The sequence below is a fragment of the Corvus moneduloides genome, chromosome 24 (assembly GCF_009650955.1).
Source record: "Corvus moneduloides isolate bCorMon1 chromosome 24, bCorMon1.pri, whole genome shotgun sequence".
In the NCBI taxonomy this organism is placed as follows: Eukaryota; Metazoa; Chordata; class Aves; order Passeriformes; family Corvidae; genus Corvus; species Corvus moneduloides.
Window position 1 is genome coordinate 6,973,900 of NC_045499.1, and position 23,413 is coordinate 6,997,312.

General features: G+C 54.4%; 1 protein-coding gene and 1 long non-coding RNA gene across 3 annotated transcripts; one reads left to right on the forward strand and one right to left on the reverse strand.

The window, feature by feature from the left end:
- Positions 1-1,660: 1,660 nt before the first annotated feature.
- Positions 1,661-6,455, reverse strand: LOC116455512. The gene is made up of 2 exons (XR_004244412.1): positions 4,203-6,455; positions 1,661-2,707 (listed from the first exon to the last, which is right to left on the reverse strand). It is a non-coding gene; the product is annotated as an uncharacterized LOC116455512 (long non-coding RNA).
- Positions 6,456-6,549: 94 nt separating this feature from the next.
- WNT2B (Wnt family member 2B) lies at positions 6,550-22,923 on the forward strand. Of its 2 annotated transcripts, XM_032133446.1 has the most exons (6): positions 6,796-6,884; positions 13,929-14,640; positions 18,105-18,325; positions 19,881-20,158; positions 20,570-20,834; positions 21,883-22,923. In XM_032133446.1, exons 3-6 carry the CDS (start codon positions 18,199-18,201, stop codon positions 22,110-22,112), a joined length of 900 nt encoding a protein of 299 aa, XP_031989337.1. In that variant the 5' UTR covers positions 6,796-6,884; positions 13,929-14,640; positions 18,105-18,198; the 3' UTR covers positions 22,113-22,923. The 2 variants fall into 2 exon arrangements, with proteins under 2 accessions (XP_031989336.1, XP_031989337.1); XM_032133445.1 differs by lacking the exon at positions 13,929-14,640 and having other exon boundaries at positions 6,550-6,884.
- Positions 22,924-23,413: the final 490 nt, after the last annotated feature.

The window sequence follows — 23,413 nt, forward strand, 5'->3', positions numbered from 1 at the left end:
TGATGTGTGTTCAGACTGTATTTCCCCCATCCTCACCTGACTCCGGGAGCCAGGGTACAAGGGAACCACTAAACTTCACAAGAAATTTCTGAAGGTGGCAAGAGGAACCAAAAGTGCCCATGGAAGGAGACCGGCCAGGACTGAGCATAAACCTTGCTCCCTCCCTTCTCAGCCAGTCTGGACATGCCAGAGAACCCTGGTCTAGTGGAAAGTGCCCCTGCCCATGGCATGGGATTGAAACAAGATAATTTTCAAGATCTGTTCCAACCCCAACCATCTTGTGATTCTATGATAAATAAGAGGACAAAGAGGCCCTGTTCTCTACCCCCTGCTCACCTGAATCACACTTGAGAGACCATATTTTGTGCCTCCCCAGGGCTGACCAGCCCTGGCTGTTGCCCTGGCAGATGCCCCACAAAGCATGAGGGCTTTGTAATAACCTGTTATCTGATCTGAGCTCTCTGGCCTTTCCTCTCCGGCAGACAGTCCTTCAAACCCATTCAGGGGCAATGAGTCACTGAAGAAGCACTTAAAATCCATCCTGGATGATAAGGTTAGAGCTATGTGTGGTGCATTTCCTGCCCTAGTTTGGAGTTATGCTTGGGCTCTCTGCACTTCCTCACTTATTCCACCTTCTTTCTCCTTCCAAATTCTCCACCATGTTGAGCTGCAAAGCCTCAAGCTGTTCAGTGGAGATTCACCAGGACTCAGTGACCGCCCTGAGCTTCAACAGGGAGCAGGCAGCAAAGATGGATCCGGTTTGGGGAGGCACAGCGTTACCTGCTTCAAAGGGCAGAAAAAAGCCTGTGGGAACCTTAATCAGGAAAGCTGCTGCAATGATGCCACCAGCCCAGGAACAGCTCCTTGCTTGGCTGAACAAAGCAAGTAATCTCAACCACTCCTTTTAGACCTTTCACCACCCTCGTGTCCCTCATTCGGACATTCTCTAACAGCTTTATAACCTTCTTATATTGTGGTGCCCAGGACGTGAGGTGCAGCTGCATAAGCCCAGTGGGTCACCTTTGCCCAGGCGGACCACCTCCACCCAGGAGAAGGTGACCCCTGTGTCCAGGAGCTGAGCGCGGGTTCACGACAACAGCGTTAAATCCTCATCACTGTCAGGCACTCCTCCCACCCGTACCTGTGGCTCACAGCGTCCCCCTCACTATCAGTAGTGTAGGATAAGAAATTTGCCTTGCATTAGTGAAATGATTATTCTTAATACTCAGACACTGACTGTATTCCTGAGGAAAAGGAAACATAAATCCCTCCTTGCACTGACAGCAACAACCCGCATCCCTAGATAGGAGAGAGCTAATTAAACCTGGTCATTCCAGCCAAAGCCCAACCAGCATGTTTGTACAAGCTTTGCGGTCAAAGCATGTGCAGGATTTGGCCCTATTTCCCCATTTTCATTAATCACAGGAACAATTCTCCACTTAGAAACAATGCTAGAGATATACCTGATAGGGGGGTTTTTTCCCCCTGGCCACTTCCCACTTGGCAACAGGGATGAAGTTCTGCCTTTGCAAAACATTTTGAAACCTGTTTCTGTTCCAATTCAGAATCACCCACTCCAAAGTTTCCAGGTTATCTGTAAAAGAAAACCTAGAGAAATGGATGGCTTGAAATGCTTCAAACTGATAAACTCAAAATATGTTATTTTAACTGTAATTTTGGTTTGCATTATAAAGCAGAGTGAAAATGTTAAAAACCACAGAACAAACAGCCACCAGAAATAGGAAATGTTGTTTTGAAATTGAAGAAACAGAATGTTTTTGCCCTGGGACCACCTTCCCTTTCCTCCAAAGCTTGACAAGGTTTCACAAAACATTTCAAGTTTGATGTGCTGTGTTTTGGGGGGAGCTGAGCTGTTTCTGCTGGGGAGGGTAAGGAGAAACTCCAGGAGCAAGGAAAACAGCTGGAATCCAGACGAGGCACACCAGTGCCATGGAGAGACCAGTCGCTCCAGCTGGGCTCCAGTGCTGGTTTAGGCTTGATTTTGGTGCTCCTGAGCCATTTCAGCTGCTCCAGTGGTGTCCAGAGGAGGCAGAGGTGTCCCCACCAGCATGCGAAGGCGGCTGCTCCGGGGATAAGGAAAAGGCAGCCCATGCTGCTCCACTCCTGTAAAAACCCACCTCAAACCCTTCCCGGTAATAAATAAAGCAGCCACTGACCTCGGAGATTAATCAGTGGGCTGGTGTCTCTGCGTGATGTCACCCCATGTTTTTCCACAGGCCTGTCAAATTTCAGCCCCGTCTGATCTCTCGATGACAGCCGGGGCTCGCGCCTGCCAGACAGCACCAGGCCGGTGGCGGGCGGGAGAGGCCGAGAGTGAGGCCGGCGGGATTTATGGCCGCTTTCTCCCCAGCTCTCCCGCACGCACAATACACAGATGCCTCTGGACGATGACGGAAACCGGGGCTGCTCAGCGCAGTGTCGGTATTTTTAGGTGTTATTGCACCATTTCTGGCCTTCAGTGACTTCTGTGACTAACACAGCTGGATTTGTGGCGATCCATCTGAACCTGGGTGCTCGAGCACATTGAGCTGCTCCAAGAGAAGCCTGTTGATCTGGTGGGCAAGGAAGGGAGGGCTTGGAGCCAGGCTAAGCTGATGCCACGGTGTGAGATGGATCTCGTGATGGGAAACCAGTTCTCTCCAGTGCATTGCAGCTGGCAAAGGCCTCCAGGCAGGCACAAAAGCTCCTGGTTGGAAACATCAGGGTTTTAATTTAACTTTTTGACCTTTACTCCTGCTTGCAGCTGAACCTGCAGCCTGATCACCTTCCCATGTTTTCCAGGCAGGAGCTGTTCACGTCCAGCTGGGCACCAGTGGGCACACATGAGAGGGAAGGATGTCCCCACACCGTCTGCGCCCAGACAGCAGCAGAGGCCAAAGGCTTACACGCGCCAATGGCTGCAAGGTGAGGCACTGCCCGTCCACACAGCAATTAATACTGGAAGCAGGGGATAGACTAACTAGGCACATGCTGTCACTCTGCTAACAGGGCTGGCTTGTGCCTGTTTGGCTTCTGTTTCTGTGGAGGTGGGGACCATACCAAAGGGTCAATTCATTGTTCTGGTTATTTGTATCTATCCAAAATGCATTCTTAACATCTCAGAGCCTGGGGAGATAGCCAGGGGTTAACTGGGGACTGCTTGGCCTTTGGGAGCTCTGTTCTTTTGGGGGATAGAAGATCTTCCTACCACAGCCAAGTGCTGGAGTCACCAGGACTCAACATTAACCACACACTCGCCTTTGCTGGACCAGGTGCAGCTTGCAGAGGGCCCTGGGCTCCAATGGCCCTCATGTCCTAGTGCAGTCCCTTAGCAAGGAACCCCTTACCCGCCCCAGAAAGGAACCCCTAACCTGTCTGCAGAGCTGGAACTCCTCCTTGGCACCATCTGGGGAATGTGGGGGCCAGCTCAGCCAGCAGCAGATGCCCCAGCATGGAGCAGGACTGTCTGTCTCAAGCCCAGCTCTCTCCTGGGGCTCCACTGGTGCCACTGTACTGGGCAGTGACAATGTCCAGCACTGTGTCCCCTGCTGTGCTGTGGCTGGAGAGGAAATGAGCTTGACGGAGGCTGTGGTCCCAGCAGTACACAGCCCTTCTCCACAAGTTCAGGAGCTTGATCGAGCTGCACTATCCATCCCAAAATAAGTTCCCAATAAATATGTCTATAATAGGTCTTTGTTCCCTCAGAAAAAGGGTTTCCCATGAGGTGAGCCAGCCTGGCACTGAGGGTTATCCCAGGACAGTGATGTTTCCCCTTGGGTTTCAGGCAGCTGTGATTATGCAAGGCTCTGAGTTATTCCTGGGGCTGCCACATGAAAGGTGAGTTCCCTGGCAGTGCCCAGCATGGGCATTTGGAGGCATGGCCGCAATCCCCCTGCCACCTCCACTCGCGCCATGGGCTGGGCGCAGCCTCAGCACCTGTGCCTGCACAGTCAAAGCAGGAATCCAGTGCTGCAGCACGACAGACAGCTGGAGAGGGCAGGGGCAGACGAGGTCACACTGCCTTCATCTCCATGGAAAGATGGGGAGACTTCTGCACAGCAGGGGTGGATCTGATACCCATCTCAGGCTTGCAAACCCCGTCTGATGGTGCCTTGAGTGCACTGCAGGCTGGATGCCACTTATGGAGCAGCTCTTTGGGGCAGGGAATGCTACAGCCCAGTCTTGCCCATGCATTTACTTACCCTGTTCTCCTCCTTAGGCATAACACTGACCATGGGCTGTCCCTCTGCCCCTCACCACAGCTCTGTGTGTGGCACCAGGCCCTGCAGCAGCTGCCCCAGCTTCCTGGCATGACCAGTCACCACCTTCAGCACCAGAACAAGTCTGTGGAGTGACCGACCTGCTAAGAAAATAGAGAACCCGTTCCTTTGAAGTTAATGAATTGTGAAAGCCTTTGAAAGCAGAGCCTTGTTTATTTACTCACCACAGCTCATGTGGACGAAGCACCCAGACACCCTGATTGCTGCTAATTTGAATCAAAGATCAAACATGAGGCTCTGCCCAGATGAGCTGCAGTTGGAGGAGTGAGAGCTGTCCTGGCCTCTTCACAGCCCAACACAGGGAGAGCCTGGTACAAACCCGGGGACAGTCCATGGGCTGTCGGTTGGGTTTTATGGAGAAGAGCATCAAATAAGCCACCAGGCTGACAGAGAAATTCAGCATCCTGGGTGCACAGCTCTGACGCCCAGCCTGAGCATTTCACTTCAACACCAAAATTCATCTGTGATCCCCCCTGCAGACAACCATCACCCTCCCCTCCCAGGGCTGGCACTGCTGCCTCTTGCCCTCATCCTGAGTTTCATCCCAAGCCAGAGGTCTCCTGCCCGGCACCACATCACAGCCAAGACCTGCACATTCACATGAGCATCGTGCTTGTCACCTCCTCCCTTTCACTCCCCATGAGAGCAGGATACAGAGTACTCAGGCTCCTGCCTTTATGTAAAAACAAGCCAGTAACAGAGAAAAGCCCACAAAACGGCCACAGCAGAGCCTCCATGCATGCTGCCCACTATGATGGGTCTTCTAAACAAATTCACAACTTTTCACAGTCTATAAATATCAACCTTTTCGGTGCCACCACTTTGGGGATAAGCTGTAATGCAATAGTCTGTATGGGCTCTCTCACAAAAGGATAGCACCCCACCAGCACCAGCCTTCTGTCACTGCAGTTTTCCAAAAGTGTAATTGGATTATAACCATGTGTGAGCTTCTAGTCCTCATTTCTCCCAGGCTGGGGAAGTTGCTCTCTGATCTGAACAACAGGAATAGGAAAGAAAGAGCAGAATGAGCTGAGCTGGGTGGAGGGGAGGGGGTGGCTGAGGGCTCCGGCAATGTGGAAGGGACTTTGGTGGATAACGGGGTTTACAATCCCAGTAATTAATTAAGTATATAATGAAAGTGCTGAAAATGAGAGGTTACCAAAATGCCTGCTCACCTCCATGGTGTGGAAGGACCAGCCAGGCAGGGACCACATGGGGAAGAGGGAATTGCCAGTTAAGGTTGGTCTTCACCAGCTGTCAGTCAACAGTTTTAGGGTGATGAAGGAAGGCAAGGTGAGAGCCCAGGGCAGCTCATCCACTAGCTGTCCCTGTCCCTGTCCCACAACCACAGGTGACAGAGACACGTAGAGGAGGGAAAGCCCTTGCCAAATTAGTGCAAAGGGCTGCGCCTGGGCTTGGACACTGATACCAGAGGTGGCTCTTGCTGTGGCCATCACCATGCCAGGGAGTGTATGCCCACTGTGTCCCTGTCCCCCAGACCGCTGCCTGCAGGACCCCGGGCACCTGTGGGGTCTTCACCGCCTCCGTTCCATGGCTGGGACCTTCTCGGCCGCCCCGCACCGGAGCCGCCAGCTCCCGGCGAGCCGATCCCCGTGCGCTGCCCGCTCCTGCCCACACCGGGGCCGCGGGCGCTGCGACGGGAGGACACAGCCGCTGGCGGGGCGCGGAGCCCGGCGGGGCCCCTCGGAGCGCGGCTCACCCTGCGGTTTCCCACCCAGCAGTGACACCTGGCGGGGGCGAGCTCGGGCGGAGCCGGCCCCGCATCCCGCATCCCGCATCCCGCATCCCGCATCCCGTCGCGCCGCTGAGCCCCTTCCCCGGGCGGGGCCCGACGGGGCGGCCGCGACCGGCGGCTCCGCGCCGCATCCCCACGGGTGCGGGCGCGGCGGTGGGAGCGGCCCCGGTGCGGGGCGGCGGCGGGGGCAGGAGCCCGGAGGGGGCTGTCCGACGTGCCCCCAGGGAGGAGGGGGTCGGTCCGGCCGGAGCGGCGGCTCCGCGTCTCTGACTCTGCCCAATGAGAGCCCGCAGCACGGCGGGCGCCGGCAATATTTGGCCGCGGCCCCCGCGCTCCCATCCCCAGAGCGCCCTCGCCCTCCGCGCAAGGACCTCCATGGCCTGGCCCGGCCTCGCCGCCCGCCCCGCGCCGCTCGGGGGGTGCCGACCCCGCTGAGCGCCCCGCAGCCCCGCGGGGAGGGCCCCCTCGCCGCCCCCGGCCCGGCCCGGCCCGGCCCGGCCCGGCCCGGCCCCGCCGCCCCTCGCAGCAGCATGAGCCTGGGCGCGGGGGCCCAGCCAGGGCTCGCTCAGCAGCGCGGAGCCGGCGGACGCGCCGCGGGGCCGTGACGGGCAGTGCCCCGAGGGGAGCGCGGGCAGGACCCCCTTCCCCGGTCATTTCTCCGTCTGGACCCCGCCCCGGAGAGATATGCTCAGCCCAAACCGCCTGGAAGCGTCTCCAGGGATTGCCGTGGCCTCCGGGCGTGCGGAGTGCGGAGCCTTCCCTCGGACGGCGGGCGCGGCCCCCCGGCTTTGCCTTCCCCTCGTCCTCCTCCTGCTTGCCCTGACGCCCCGCGCCGACTCCTCGTGGTGGTGAGTTCCCGCGACGGCCCCGCCGCCCCGACGGTCCCCGGGCCACCGCCGGCGGGAGCTGCGTGGGGCGCGGTCGAGGGACGGGGATGGAGATGGAGACGGGGATGGAGATAGGGATGAGAACGGGAAGAGGCGCGGGAACGGGGACAGGGTGAGGACGTGAATGGGGATGGGGACGGAGAAGACGGACTAGGAGTCGGGGCAGCGCTGGCGGGAGCGCAGCGAGCCCCGCAGTGTCGGAGCCGGCGCCCCGTGCCCGACGTGCGGCCGTGGGAGCCGGCGGGGACCGGCCGGGGCTGTGCGGGCTCCCCGCGGCTCTACCTGCGCGGCTCCGGTGGCGCCCCGGGCTCCCAGAGCGGAGCGCAGGCGGCGGCCGGAGTGGAGCGGCGGAGACGGAGCCGCCCCGGGGCCGGTACCGAGTCTTTCCCCGAGGCGCCGTCACCGCAGTGGTCACGGGCACCCCGCGCCCCGAAAATGACGCCGGCTCCTTCCTTGGGGATGGGACTTGCCGCGGGGACCTCCGGTTCTGTCGGGGAGCCCCCCGTGCGCTATGACACCTCTGGAAGTCATCCCTCCCCGGGCACGGCAAGGATCAGGCTGAGCCCATCGGTACGGTTTAGACAGGGGAAGCGACAGCAGCTCCCCTGATCCCGCCGGAGCTCCCATCCCAACGGGCTGCACAGTTGCCTGCACAGTTATGTTACTTTGCTCCTGGGAAGCGAAGAAGTTGATGTCCCCCCTCCTTTAGATAAGATGAGGCTTTGTAACAGATAGAAATGACGCCATACCAAAAGCCTTCTGGAAATTAGTCTCCTCCTGCCGCGGTTTGTGTAACAATGAAAATTCATCTCTGCAGAATGACAGTAATTAGGAAAGCAAGGATTTCAAAGTTTTCCAATCGACCCTGTGCTGCTTCAGTAGTTCAGCAACACTGGAGAAAAAAAATAGTTGGCTGCAGGAAAGTTCTCAGTGTCACCCACCCTATAAAAGTCCGCTCTAATCTTGTGGAAAACAGTGTTTTCCATGCCAGTCTCATCATCATTAGCAGATCACGGTGGATTCGGCATAACTCGATCAAATTCAACCCATCTGCCACTGAAAGAAAACGGTAGTTTCTGGAAATTCTCAGCTACCGTGGAGCATTCTGTAAGGGCCAGGGAGCACTTAATAGTCACGCAGATAGCACAAGTATTCCCGGTGTTTGAGAGCACGTCTGGGCGTGTGGCAGCCCTGGCCGGGCTGGCATCCCTAGAAGAGCGATTCCAGGGTGAGAAAGGCGGATGGGAAAGCCGTGGGGCTGGGAGGGAGCGGGGAGCCCGGGGGACATGCTGCTCGGGCAGCTGGTGGCAACCAAGCACAAAAGCAACTTCTTCAAGAGACCAGAAAATGCCCGGGGGGGTGGGGGGGTGGCAAATGGAAAGTAGAAAGAGCAAGGCTGTTCACAGCCATGCCCAGAGGTTTGCTGCAGCCTGGTCAGCCATGGGGAACTGGAATCACTGGGAGAGAAAATGAGTCACTGTTGAGGAGTCTCAGGTTGATACAAGCACTGACCTGGCTTCCCTAGCCGGCTCTGCCCCAACCCAGCAGGGCAGGTGAAGGCAGGATGGCTTCTGTGGGCAAGGTGAGGTTGCTAAAATGCAAAAAGCCGAGGAAGGAAGGAGGAGACAGTGGAGAAGTTGGATTATTTCCATTATCGCGGAGGCTGGAGAAAGAGAGGTTTGTTAGAGCTGAGGAGTGAGTGCAGGGGGATGACATGGCTGGGAAAAAAAGAGGAATGTAGTAGTCCCAGCATCATCTGCCCAGAGATGGGCAGTTCCGGTAACACACGTGGATGCTGAAGGGTGAAAATTCCTTCCTTAGGAAGAGTGTTAAAATCACCTATTTCCCTTACTGTCATACCCCACTTCTCCCCACAACGGCTGCGCCGCGGTCTGCCCTCATTCCAAGTGCGTGTCGCTTCCCAGCAAGCGGGAGGAAAAACAGCCACGTTTTAAGCCTCGGTAGCTATGGCTTGTTTGGAGGAAGCTCGATTTAGCTCCCACAGCAGTTTGTGTTCTCAGCTTGCAGACCGATCCCCGGCTGGCAGCTCGAGGGGAGAGGAGAGCAGGGCAGCCCTGGGGAGCTGCGCCTGTCTGGGGCTGGGCAGGTCCCCCCGCGCAGCCCCACGGCCACGGTGCAGCCAGGCACAATGCCTTCGGACATTTTTGCCAAGTAGTATTGGTTCCAAGGACCTTAAATACGTGACTTTTAAACCAAAACCAATTAGAAATTGAATATATTAAACTCTTAAGGTTCACACTTTCAGTTGAACTTTCTCTTCTGGAAAGCTGAACATTCCTAAGAAAAGCCTAAATTGAACTGAGCGCTGTTGTGCTGGACGTGTCAGTCCAGCACAATAGCGTGTTTAGTTGAAATTGTGTTTTACTGAAAATGGCTTCAACCAGCTGTGGTTTGGGAAAAAGTTATTCAGTGATTTGCATAGGTTTCCAAGTACATCTTTAGCACCACTGATGTTACAGTAAATACATTTAGTGGTGCATCATCATTCCTTATTTTAATTATTATTGCCAAATTCTTCTAGGGATTCACACACAATAAACTTGTGGAACTAGAGGAAATGCTTCTCATTTTCAGAGTCAACTTTTTAAGTAGTTTAATAGGAAAAACTGGGTCCCCTCTGATCACAGTACATGGAAAGGAAATATCAACCAAATGTTTCTTCTAAACAACTGCAAATTATTAATTTTCAGTGACGTCAGGCATGGCTCAGCTGCCTCACAGAAACGCCAGGAATGGGTGAACTTTGGCGTCCAAAAGAGTGGTTGTGGGGGTGTGTGTGTGCATGTGCACGTGCTCAGAGCACGGGCAGAGGGGACAGGTTGGGGACAGTGGGGTTTTGGCCTGTGTGGTTGTGGCCGGGCTCCGAGGCCACCGTGACTAACAGTGACGGCGGGATGGCTGTGGCTGTGGGGAGCAGCACCCTTGCATAAATGCTTCCAAACTCTAAAGTGTTACTTAGCAACAAAATACCAGCTGAAACACAGACAGAAATTAAGAAGGAATGCAACGGGAAAATCCCTAAATCCCGTTTACACTTGCGTGCGCTCGAGTATGGAGAGCAGCATCGTCTGGGGGATGGCGGCTGGCAGGGCTGTGCCCTGCGCCGTGAGAGGCCGTCAGGCCCCAAAAGCGGCCTCCAAAATTCCTTTGGAAAGATTTTGGAGATTAGACAAATGTTGCTTATAAACATAAACTGTGCAATAAACAAACTTGGTGTAAATAACTAAGTAGAGTTTACTCGCTATTGAGAGGCTAGCGAGCTGTTCTGGTGTGGAAAGCCATTCTGAAATTAAAGGTTTGGTTAAAGAAAAATGTACACAAAGCCCTGCATACCCCCCTGCATCCCACCCTCACACACACCCACTCTCCTGCAACCCACACGGACCCCCCCCATCTCCCCAGCACACCAAATCCTTGTTAGCTAACTTGTTTATTGCTAACCACAGCCCTTGGAAACTACAAATATTTAATTTCATCTGGCATTGGAACAGATGGGAGGCATCAGGCTCCCAAAGAGATAAAACAAATCTGTGAAAGAAAGAGGATCGCAAGTTTGGGTGTGGGTTGGAGAGCATGTGGGAGCCTGGCAACCACATGGGGCTACCCATGGTGCTGGCAGGATACGGGGGCTCCAAGAGAGCTGCTGCATCCTGGGGTGTGATGTCTGTATGAGGATTTTGAGGGATGACCAGTCCAGAGTCCGGCAGCCATCATGGTCCAGCTCCCTTCCTTGGCCAGGGAAGGAGGAGTGTGTTCATGGGCGTGGAAAACATACCAAGGGCAAATCATGAAGCAGGAGTGCTCATCGCTCCCTCTGTGTCAGAGCAACCCCTGGACATGGTGTCAGGCTCTGGCCAAGGGTTTGGCAAGGACACCCCAGATGGACCTGCAGATGGAGAAGGGGATATTCTCACCATGATGGGTTGTTGGCAGGAGCTGTGCTCCCGCTACCGTTCTCCAGGATTTGCGATGTATTTCCATCGTGACACCAGTGCTGTTAATGGTCCAGGTACAGTGAATGGGCACAAGGAGTGATGGAAAAACAGAGCCACACATATGTGGATACAGGATATAGGAGAGAGAAGCTCATTTACGCAGGCATCATGCTAAGGTGTGTGGGAGGGGAAATAGCATAAATAGGAATGTTTGAAATTAAGCCAAGGGAAAGACAGCTGCATGGAGGAGCTCCACAGCCCACTGTGTAACCCTCTGGGGCGCAGGGGTGCCGCTCCTCCCCTCTGTGCCAGTCTCAGCAGGGCAGACCCACAGCAGCCCCCGGAGGGCTTTGCTAGTAGAGGGCCTGGCAGGCTGTGTGGGGGCTGCGACGCCTGTGTGTCCATGGCTGTGATCCCATCCTGTGCCTTGAACCATTCCCTCCACCACCAGCACCTCGGCTGCAGAGCAGCTCATCACCCATTCAGTCTTGGCACTCTCGGAGGCAAGATACAGAATCACAGAATAGATTGGAAGGGACATTAAAGCATCTCGTTCCAACCCCTCTGCCATGGGCAGGGACAGGGGACAAAGTACTGGGAGCAGAACTTGCCACCTCAAAGGGGAGAGGACGTGAGCACTTGGGACACTGAGATCCTGGGGTGTTCGCCCCGGCTGTCAGTTTGTTGTTGCAGAGCACTTTGCATGGCAATAAAAGCAGGAGGTCAGTGACCAGGAAGTCTTTATCCTGAGGCGCTCTGCAGCTCCGGCTGTCCAGGCGGCCGTGCTGTGAAAAATAAGTTTTAAAGTAAAGTCAGACTGATGGAGAATGAACCCCGTGGCCTTTGCAGCAGCCCTGGTGTTCTTGGTTAGGGTGGATGGAACAGATGGGTTCTCTCAGTCACTCTGCGCCATTATAATAATCCTAACTGTGCTGCTTAGTCCATTTTTCATTAGGGTCACTTTCACCTATAGGAAATCTTTCTTAGAAAGAAAGGCAGAAGGAAAAAATCCTTCTGCTCTTCCAAACTCATTAGCTTTTACTATTACCAAAAGTGATTTCAGCAGTGCCATGAGGAGATCTGTGCTGGGCCAGATCCCATGGAAACACACAACTTCTTCCCGGAGCAGCTCACACCCGACACACAGGATGGAAAAGAGAATTGTACATCTAGCTTTACTAATAGAAATTGTCTTACCTCCCCACCTCTTAGCAAAGGACTTTAAGATTTGGGGAGAAAAAAATTGATTCTTAAGGGTAAAGGATATTTTTAATGAGCAATTATTTTGTATTCATGCACCACCAACAATGTCCCTGAGGAACAGCTTTCACCCAGCACTGACCAAAGTTTTCAGACCCCAATTTTCAGGTCACTGTTACGCAAGATGCCAACAGCAAAGCCTCCCACATCTGCCCAGGGGACAACAGAGTACAGTACCCATCTGCTCCATCTCCCCAAGACCACAGTGTTTCAGTCCTCCTCACAGAAACTACATCCCAATGACCGCACTGGGGTGCAGGAAAACCACAGAGAGCGGACAGAGGCCAGGATCTGAAGGCAGACAACTGTTAAAAGAGGAATGCACAAGAAAGAGAAAGATAACAGTGCAGAAAATGAAAAACATGTCCCTTGAGTGGCACGGGTAGTGGCTCAGCATTATGATATTAAAAATTATTGGAGTGAGACTAACGCTCTCAACACGCAGAGTAGTGGGTCTAAGTGAGGAAATTAGGACTATTAATTATTCCAAGGCATTAAGAATTCCAGCAGGCCAGGATGGCCCTGTTCCCAGTGGGGCTTAATAAAATACTCAGGGTTTGTAATACTAAAATAATATCTCAGATGCCTATAGCACCTTGCAACCCAAAGTGCTTGGCAGTTGGCTATAAATTGTCTCCCACAGCAGGGAGAGCGGAGGAAGGAAGGTGCAGCATCCTTGGGAAGTATGCAAAGAACTTGAGGAGGTGAAATGCTGCCAGGCATGATGGAATTTGCTCTTTAGCAGGCAAAGAGGCAGGGATGTTGGATTTGATCCTATCTGCATGAGGTGTCTCCAACAGCTGCCTAGGGCTTTCCAGCCTCCCACCAAAATACAGATTTCATGAGGACTCAGTGGGATGGGAAGAGACCCGAAGCCAGGGTAGTTCGGCTCCCAAGTTGATTGTCAGGACTGTCAAAACTCTTACAGAGCAACAGGGAGCTGAATCACCAGGGGATGGACTCCCACAGCCTCTGATGCCACCAAGAAGGCAGACCATGTTCTGGTCTCAGCCTCAGAGCTCTTTTCAGACCTCAGGAGCAGAGACTGTCCAGAACCCCCAGGAGCAGCCGACATGGCTGGGGGTCCAGGGATTCCAGGTTGCCTTACCCGCCCTGAACACACCCTGCACATGGTAGGGAGTCGCTGTGCCAGGAAAGGCGAATACTCCAGCTGAAAACCCATTACCTGGGATGTCAGAGCCAAGCCTGATGCCATCGCTAAGACCCTTTGAGTGGAAGGAGCATCCCTTCACCTCAAAGCCATCTCTGTGTGTCAGGGACCAGCGTGGGCTCCCTGAGCTTCCTCACACCAGGATCCTGGCCCACTGCATCACAGAGCTGCTTGCACAGACATCCTTCTCCCACATAAAGCTGTGACAGTGATTTTAGTTAAGCTTAGCTTCTATTAATCTAATTTAAAACTGTGCCTTTAATGGTGCTCGTGCAACCCCAGTTTGCCCACAGTAGGAACTTAGGAGGTTTCAAGCAGCTGTTTTAATTCAGAGCATTAAAATTTTGATTTGCCTGAGAATGGCAATTCCAAAAATTTCCCTTTTAGAATCTAGTCACGTTCAAATAGGTTTTCCAATGCCTTATGACATGGTGAAAAATGAAGTCTTAGCTAAAGCAATGTCTAGTATAAATTTCATTGAAAACTGAATTAGGGCACTCAGTTATTTCACAGGAACACCTTGGTATTATGGAAGAGCAACAGAACAGTTTCTGATTCCATGTAACTTTACAAATTCCCTTGAAATTAATTTCTTTCTTCAAAACCTCATTTTCCAAGAGACATTTCCCACCTGATATTTCCCAGTGAGCACATGCAAGGAGGAGAGCAGCCGTGGAAACTCTGAGGTGTTCAGACTGCCACCTGAGCAGGGGGCAGAGACACGAGGAGCCACAGGAGCCTGCAAGTCCTTGGCGAAGCCGGGCAGGCTCTGTTGGGAAGCACAGGAGCAGGACACATCCAGCACAGCCAAGCCGTGGAAGGGGGTTAGCACAGCCTGCACGCTACCAAGTAAATAGATGCGTCTGCCTCTGATTTGCATGTTTATCTTAGAAGCAATTTAGGTTTCTCCTTGTTTACAAGAGCCAAAGTCAGCAGACTCTCCACAAGAACAACAACTGGAAGCCAGAGCGTGACGGTTGTCTCCTGTTCCCTCGTGCATCGGCACTCGCGGGATGCTGGGACGAGCTTGCTGCAGCCGTGCCTCTGGATGCATCCCCGCAGCTTGCACGAGGGAGGAAGGCTGGCAAGGAGAGAAGAGGGCTCCAAAGGCACCTGCCCTTGGAACATGAAGTCTGCATCATCTGCTGTTTTGCTGCCTCGCGAGAAGCAAGGAAGGGAGGGCGGGAGGTCCGGCACACAGTGTCCCACAGCACGGCCCCTCACTGCCGGCTCCGGGCAGCGGGACTCCGGGAGAAAACGGGAAATGCACCCAGCTCGGAACCGCACACTGATCGGCAAGAGGGCACGCTGCGGCATCGTGCAGCCCAAGGTGGGCAGAGGGATTGTGCCAGCCCCTCACCCTCACTGGGCAGACAGCTCTTCACTTGGCAAAGGGCGATGCCAGGGCTTTATGCACCCTCAGGAGGCAGCAGCACGTGGAATCCCCTTGGACAGGGTGGGGGATTGTTATCCCCATGGGCATGCACTTAATTATCCACTCCCGTCTTCCCTCCCTTCCAGCTCCTCCTCACTGCAGGCTGCCCAGCTCCTGCTTCTGCCTCTCTCCTCCCAACCCTGAAGTCCAGGCCTGAGCAGCCTCCAGCATCAGGAGTTCTCTCTCACAGAGTTTTCTGAACTCAGGGCTTGGGTTTTGTGGGGTTTTTTTCAGCTGGAAAAATGCAGATTCCCCCAGAGTACAGCGCTGCAGAAATGTGCCACTTCCAGCACAACTTCATTTGTTTGAAAACAAAGTTCTGATAAGGCAGCTGGGGACTTCTCAGAATATCCATTGTCTTTCCCATTGCAGTGTTTTTAAAATGTCACAGATTTTGAGAAATAAAATTGGAAGGGATGCTTTCATCTATCCAAAACAAATGTTTGGGTTTTTTCCCCTCCCAAAACTCTGCTTGGCAGAATTTTCTGATGTTCCTCGTCTCGCTCCAGTTCAGAGTAACTGAACCCAACTGGAGCATTTCTCACCAAGTGGAAGCTTTCGTCTTTGCCGAGATAATCACAGCCTTTCCAGGCCACGGGAGGAATTTTCCCTTTAATTGTGTGCTAGATTTCAGTAAATAAACTCTGATGGAATCCTATAGGTGCTGTTGTAAATCCACTGCCACAGGCCACAGGCAAAGGGAGATGTAGCCTCTGACCCTGGTGGTTCTGGGGTGCACATGGTGAGGTGCTCCCGCAGCAGTTGGTGCCCTTTGCTCTGCTCTCCTTCCACTTTCTCCTGCTGATAATGTTTGCTCTGATCTGGGTATTTGGCAGGAGAACTAAGGAGAAGTAATTAGCTTCCAGTGTGAAAAAGGGAGTGCGTAGTGTTTATCTTGTCTGGAGGGTTTCCCTTGATCTCGGTCTCCCAGGGGATGGTGTTGTGCTTTATCCATCACTCTCCAGTCTGGGAGGCAGCTCCTCTGCCCACTGCTTTGTCCCAGCCCACTCACAGCCCACTGCTGTGACTGGACACCAGTGCACCAGCTCAGTAGCCCTGGCACAGGGCAGGGGATGGGGTCCCCACAAGGTCCACGGTGAGGTGGCCCATCACAGAACATTTTACCTTTTCCAGCTTCCCCAGCATCCCTTTTCTCCAGCGAAGAGGAGCTTTGGCTCCTTCTGAACCTCCATCCTGCAACCTGCTGCCTCCCAGCATCTGAGCACTGCTCTTGCCAGCACAGGCAAGAGCCAGCCATCCCCATCCTTGCTGGGCAGAATGAATTTAGGGCTAGAGACCTGGCCATGCTTCCCCATAGGAATTCTGCAGTCCCACTCAATGCCACCATGCCATCATCCAGCTGTCGGATGCTCCTCTGTCCTGCCCTGCCCGCCATGGGAAGGAACAGGCTGCTCTCACAGCGTGGCATGAATAAGGCAGTGAAACACCCGCAGTCAGCAGTGCTCGAGGAGCTCCTGTTGGCTTTTCTTTCCCAAACAGCTTCTGCTGCTTCCCTGTTCCTCTGCTTCAGGATGAAAGGCTGGCGAGCATGCCTGTGACAATAATGCTCACTGCCCCTTGGAGTCTGGGCTTGCAAAGCCATGGGGAGCTGGATTTATTATCCTCAGCTCCAACCCGAGATGACCTTGTGCCTCTGCCAGCATTTAAACAAAATATTTTAAAAGAGGGAAGAGATCCCATTGCTTTCTGTGCTTGCAGGGCTTTCCTGAGCCTGGGAGCTCTCTCTGGGGTTGATAGAACTGAGAGAACATGTCCAGAGAGAGACAATGAAATATTGTCCAAGCTTATTGCTTTTTATTATTGAAGGAAGGTTTTTGCTTCCAGTCTGGGGGCTAGAAAAATTCTGAATATCACCCAAACCTTATCCCCTCCAGCCAGAATCCCAGCTCCATGCTCTGCGGCAAAAATCATCCTCCAGCACAAGCAGCAAGAGGGGCGAGCGGGTGGTGCAGGCAGGAGCTGACAGGGATGGAAAATTCCATGTTGCTCCCATTGTCCAGGATGGTGTGAGAGTGTGGCGCAGAGCTCAGATCCCTCCCCGGTGGCTGTGGAAAGCTGCCCATGGGGCTCAGCCAGGCTCTGGCAGGCTGCTGTTTGTGCGTTGTCTTTCTGCTCGGAGTTCCTGCTCTCTCCCCACTGCTGCAGGGAGGGGACTGGGATACAGGCGGGGTAGGAGCCACAGCACAGTTCTGTCAGTTGTGCAGCTTCAGGGCATGAGAGTAAATGTTCAGGAGATGCACAGAGAGGAATCAACAGCTGGGGATAACAGTGTGAGTAAGGAGTGCAGCAACAAGAGGTGAAGCCTGCTCCTCTTCCTCCTTCACCTGTGCATGGCACAGGTGTGTATGCTATGGACATTCCTGAAGAATGCAGGCAGGAGACAGGACAGAGCCTGCGCCAGCCACACGGGGCTCAGCTGGGCTCCATCCTGCTGTGCTCAGCAGGGCTGGGTGGCAGCGCGGGGCTGGGATGTTGGGAAGAGGGTGAGAGGGAGGTTTTGCACATCAGCAAGTTTCTCTGCTGCTGCCCGAGGAGTTGACACAGCTCAGGCTTATGGGACACATCCCATGACTCACAGCACCCAGAGCTGGCTGTCTCCTGGGGGAGACGGGCTCCACAGACTCCCTGCTCCTTCCTGCAGAGATGCATGCACTGAGAAAAGCTCTGCTTGCTCCTGGCTGGTGCATCTCAGGATTATTTTATTAAACAAAAAGGCTGTGATGGCTCAGCAGTGCCCTGTCCCTGTGTCCTGTCCCTGTGTCCTGCCTGTCTGAACCACAGCCCCAGGCAGATCTTGACATGTGCCCACAGTTCTCCCATGCCAAGGGGGCACATTGCATAGAGACACCCTGGGCAGAGCCTGGAGCAGCTCTGACACAGCTAGAAAGGAAAGGGAAAGCTGGACTTCAGTGTAAGACCCACCAACCAAGGTGAGGACCTGGAGTCGCTTGGTTTGTTCAGCTGGAGAAGAAATTAACAGAGACTGAGGTCAGACTTCATTGGGGTCTGCTGCTTCCTCCTGAGGGACAGCTCTGATCTCTGCTCTCTGTGACCAGGGACAGGACGCAACGCAATGCCTGGAGATGGATATTGGGAAAAGGTGGTTGGGCACTGAACAGGCTCCCCAGTGCAGTGGTCATGGCCCCGATGCAGCCAGAGCTGAAGGAGTGTTTAGACAATACTCCTAAGCACAGGGTGGGATTTTGGGGGGTGTCCTGTGCAGGGCCAGGACTTGGACTTGATGATTCTTGTGGGTGCCTTTCCACTCAGGATATTCAGTGATTCTATGACTCCCCTCTGCAGGCAGGGCAGTAATGTGGTACTGTTCTCTCTTGCAGGTACATCGGGGCGCTGGGTGCAAGGGTGATCTGTGATAACATCCCCGGGCTGGTGAACAAGCAGCGACAGCTCTGCCAGAGGTACCCTGACATCATGCAGTCAGTTGGGGAAGGAGCCAAGGAGTGGATCCGGGAGTGCCAGCACCAATTCCGGCACCACCGCTGGAACTGCAGCACCCTGGACCGGGACCACACTGTCTTCGGCCGGGTCATGCTGCGAAGTAGGTTCTGCCCTGTCCCCTTCCCAGCACCATGTGCCTTGTCTTCCTGGGAGAGTCTCTCCTCTCACTGGGCTGCTGTGCCCGGTGGCTTGGATTACTCCCTGAGGAGAGCTTTGCCTTTTCTTGTAAATTAATCAAGTAGTAATGGGAGCAGAGCACTGCATTTGGAATAGCTGCACCAGATGAGATGGAGCAGGGGGAGTGCTGGGGGAGAAGGGGGAAGGAGACACCTCCGGAGAACAGGCTCATATGTAAACAGTAATGGGATATATAAATATTTGGAGAGCGGGGTTGGCCAGGACTCAGCAATTCACGTGGGAACTGGCTGTTCCCTCGCATGGCAAGGGAGGCAAGGCAGAGACACAGCTCCAATCCTTGATTCAGGCTCCAAGGTGGAGGAGGATCATGGCTATGGGGCAGGTGCCAGCCCTGCACAAAGGGCTGGGCATGGCCCCTGCTCGGGAGGGACCTTCCCGCTCCAGGTGAGGGATGGACACAACACCAGCAGGGATGCACCCAAGAAACGTACCCAAGGAACAAAGAGGAAAGGTACCATGGGGACAGGGATGGGGCAGTTCCAGAGCAGGAGCAGCATCATGGGCTCCAGCTGCCCCGGGAGTCATCTGGCAGCAAACAGGCCCTGGGAGCTGGTGCAAGCCCTGGCACAGGCAGCGGCACTGCAGGACAGATGCTGCTGCATCCCATGACGTGCCAGGAGTATCCAGCCATGTGGCCTCCAAATCAAAAGCGGCTGGAAGAGTCTTCCCACTCGCAGCTCGTATGGAGGACACGTGAGCGCCACGCAGGGAGCCAGGCAGTGGGGGGCTTGCTCCTAGCTGGCGGGGGGATGGGGCAGCTGCCCATGGGTTGGACGAGCATCAGAGCCACAAGGAAGATGCCCAACCTGACTGGAGGGAAGGGGACTCGAATGCCGAATGCAGCACTCACCCTGCCATGCTGCAGCCTGCCTGCTCAACCTCTCTGTTCCCATCACGGCACCTTTTCTCCTGCTTGCATCCTCTCCTGGCAAAGGATGGGGAATGATGAAAGCTACTCGCCACAGCCCCATCCTGCGAGGCCCAAAGAGACCTCTGCTGCCTTTGAAGTTGCTTTCAAAGGCTCTCAAAATGAAGACTAACATGTTTTTGATTTGCAGCTTCTTTTACAACATTATAAAAACAGCTGCAAACTTGAACCAGAGACATAAAATAGCAGGCAGTGAGCTGTGCTGTGTGGGGAGAGCGGAGCCCGGCCGGGGCTGGCGCTGCCTCCATGCTCTGCGCAGCACTGGGATGGAGGGAAGTGGCCCTGACAGAAGGGTGCTGGCTGGTCCTGCAGGCTTAGCACCCGTGGACATGTACCCTGAGCACTTCAATTAGTGTGAAAGGCTCCAGGGAAGCTGAGTCTGGACACTGGAGTCAGCAGAGGTGTTTGAGCTTGGCTTACCCACATACAGGATGGTCTCGCTCCCCATGCCCTGGTCTTTCACGGGATGCAGGTGCTTGGCACAGCCTGGCACGTTCACTCCCTGTCCTTGTTTCTCTCCCCGTGGCAGGCAGCAGGGAGGCCGCCTTCGTCTACGCCATCTCCTCGGCTGGGGTGGTCTATGCCATCACGCAGGCGTGCAGCCAGGGGGACCTCAAGGTCTGCAGCTGTGACCCGCTCAAGAGGGGCCGCTCCAAGGACGAGCGCGGGGAGTTCGACTGGGGCGGCTGCAGCGACAACATCAACTATGGGATCCGCTTTGCCAAAGCCTTTGTGGATGCCAAGGAGAAAAAAGTGAAGGATGCCCGGGCGTTGATGAACCTGCACAACAACCGCTGCGGGAGGATGGTGAGTGCAGCCCCTGCAGCAGAGCCCGGCACTTGCCCATCCCACTGGGACCTTCCGTAGGGAACTGGGCAGCTGAGACAGCTTGGCCACAGAAACAGGACCTTGGGCATCTCTGGAGGGCGGTTCCTTCTGGGGATGAGGGCTGGATGCTGCCCTGCCTTCGCAGTGCTCCTCTGCACACTTTGCCCTGGGGAATGGCCCCACGAGGATGGCAGGACCCCACTTCCCTTTGCCTCCTGTGTCCTTGCTGATGTTGGCATCAGTGACCTCTGTACACAGCCCCCATCTCCAATTAGGAGCTCCATCCCACACAGCCAAGGGCTGATAAGCTGCACCAGGAATGAGTGGACACTAGTGCAATACCTGATGCCCAGGATGACCACTGGTCCTTATGCATCCCTCTTCCCACAGGCTGTGAAGCGCTTCCTGAAGCTGGAGTGCAAATGCCACGGGGTCAGCGGCTCCTGCACACTAAGGACTTGTTGGCTGGCAATGTCAGATTTTCGAAAAACAGGGGATTACCTAAGGAAGAAATACAACGGGGCCATCCAGGTGACGATGAATCAGGATGGCACTGGCTTCACAGTGGCCAACAAGAACTTCAGGAAGCCCACAAAAACAGATCTGGTGTATTTTGAGAACTCACCTGATTACTGTGTGATGGACAAGTCAGCAGGTAAAACCCAGAGCTCCAGTCATTACCCAAAAGCATCTCTTCCTCCCTTCCCAACAGCCAGCAGCTCCCAGCTAGCCCAGCCTGGGGGCTCAGCTCCCCCACTCAACCCCAGTCTTTGGAGATGGGGTTACCCAGACCCAGACTCCCCACAACACCCCACACCTGCACAGGCAGGAATGCGTCTGTCCAAAATCCCCAAGCTTTACACCAAAGCCCCAAACCCCTCAGGCTTCTGGTAATGACAGAAGTGGAGTGTATCATCAGAGCCCATCTCCTGCAGAGCAAAGCTCCCTTGAACAGGCAACAAAGAGCCTGTTCCGTGCACAGGCTGCCAGCTGCTCCTCTGAACACAGCCCGAGGTTGGGATGAGAGCGGGGAAGGGGTGTCAGGGCTGCTGGACTCCTGCAGAGATGATCAGTGGTTTCTCAGCCTGGAGCATTCCCAGGTTAGGAGTTCACAGCAGCCATGGGAGCTCGGTGGGGAAGACAAAACATGCTCCTGCCATACTCAGCCCGAGCAGAGAGGGCATTCTGAGCTTTGCCAGCTGCAAAGCCTGGCTCGGTGGGCACACACTGCTCCAGGGGTCCCCCAGGCACAGAGGGGCTGCACAGAGCCCATCCCTGTCCCCCACCACTCTTATGCTCTGGCAGCAGCAAACACAGGCTCTAGCAGTGGGCTTGGGAAGGGGAGCATGCAGAGTATCATAGAAACCCAGAATGTTTTGGGTTGGAAGGGATGTGAAAGATTATCTCATTCCAACCCTCCATCATGGGCAGAGACACCGAAGCTGCATCCCTGGCTGGGTTCGCAGCATCCCATATCCATAAAGCACAGCAAGTGCAGGCTCCAAAGTGCTGCCTTTGGAGACCCCACTGCAGCACATGCTGTGACAGGAACAATGGGATTTCCCCACTGAAGCAGTCGCACCCAAGGTCCCCACCGCAGCTGGAGATGCCCAGTCTCACCAGTAACCCCTGCGGGTGGGTGGGCAGGGAAGTGTTGGAATACGATGGAGAACACCCTGACCTGCTGTCGCTTCCTTCCCCAGGCTCCCTGGGCACGGCCGGCCGGGTGTGCAGCAAGGTGTCCCGCGGGACGGACGGCTGCGAGGTGATGTGCTGCGGGCGGGGGTACGACACCACGCGCGTCACCCGCATCACCAAGTGCGAGTGCAAGTTCCACTGGTGCTGCGCTGTGCGCTGCAAGGAGTGCGAGGACACTGTGGATGTGCACACGTGTAAAGCTCCCAAACGGGCTGAGTGGTTGGACCAGACCTGACGAGATGGGAGCACTGAGGGAAGAAGCCACTGCCACCCCCCTTGCAATCTTTTTTAACCCCTGTGCCCTGAGGGCCACGATGTTCTGGGAGCTGTAGTTCAACTGCATGGCTTTTATTTAATTAATTCTGCAAAGCACTAAGGAAAGGACTACAGTTCCCAGGAGGTACTGTGGGCCCTTCAGATTTGCTCAGCAAAACTAATCCCTGACCTAGGAGGAGGCTGCGATCCTTGCTTAAACTGTGAACCTGCAAAGGTTCTCTTCGCAAAGGGACAGTGCAACCAATATGGACTCAGAGGACCGACTGTCGGGACGTGATGGCTGAGGAGTCCCGTTCCTCCCCAGAGAATCTACGTGACAGTAAAGCTTCACCAGCAAAAAACATTAGTTCAGAATAATCTACTCTTGCAAAAGCACTCTTGCTTTTCCTTTTCTGCAAGGCCAGAGGAAGGGTGTTGTGAATCTGTAAGACTGTTCCATGATACCCGTGTTTCCCTTGAGCAGACCTGGCACATCACTAACCCCACTGAGCAAGAGTCACCTCTGCACGAGGCTTGTCCCTGTGTCCCCAGCACAGGGAACAAGTAGAGCTCTAACTTGGACCTGAACCCTGAAGGACTGCACAGAGACAAGGCCACCTCTAGATGCTGGTGGATACAAAGGGCTTGAAAGAGCAAATGAAACCTGTGAACTTACTGGTAGGTTCTGAAGTCAACGGTACAACAGCATCTCTGTACAACTCACGTGTATGTTGTGTATATTGCTTATTATTTTAAGTCAAAATTCATTATAAACCTGTATCAGAAAATTATGTCCTTTGCTTTTTGAATTCCTACACACTCAGTTGGGCACTTTCCCAGAGCAGGAACCAGCCTGCAGTGTTTCTCTTCCCTGCTGTCTGCAGCTCCTGCTGTCCCAAACCTTCCTACGAAGTTGAGCACCTGAAGCCCCAGGGGAATCCTTCCTCAGCAGCATCACGCTTCAGGACATGTGGATGCCCCATCCCCAAAAGTGTCCAAGGCCAGGTTGGACAGGACTTGGACCACCCCGGTGTAGTGGAAGGTATCCCTGCCCATGGCAGGGGGTGGAACAAGATGAGGTTTAAAGTCCTTTACCACCCAAACCATTCCATGCTTCTATAGCACTGGGTTGAGCAGGAGATGCTTGATAAGCTTCCAAATCTTTCCGATTAAAAAACCCCAAACACTAGAAACATAATAAACTAAAATTGAAGTTGATGAGAGGAGGGGCAGGCAGCTGCAGAGCTGCTGGTAGATAAGTTACAGGGATCCACCCCTCAC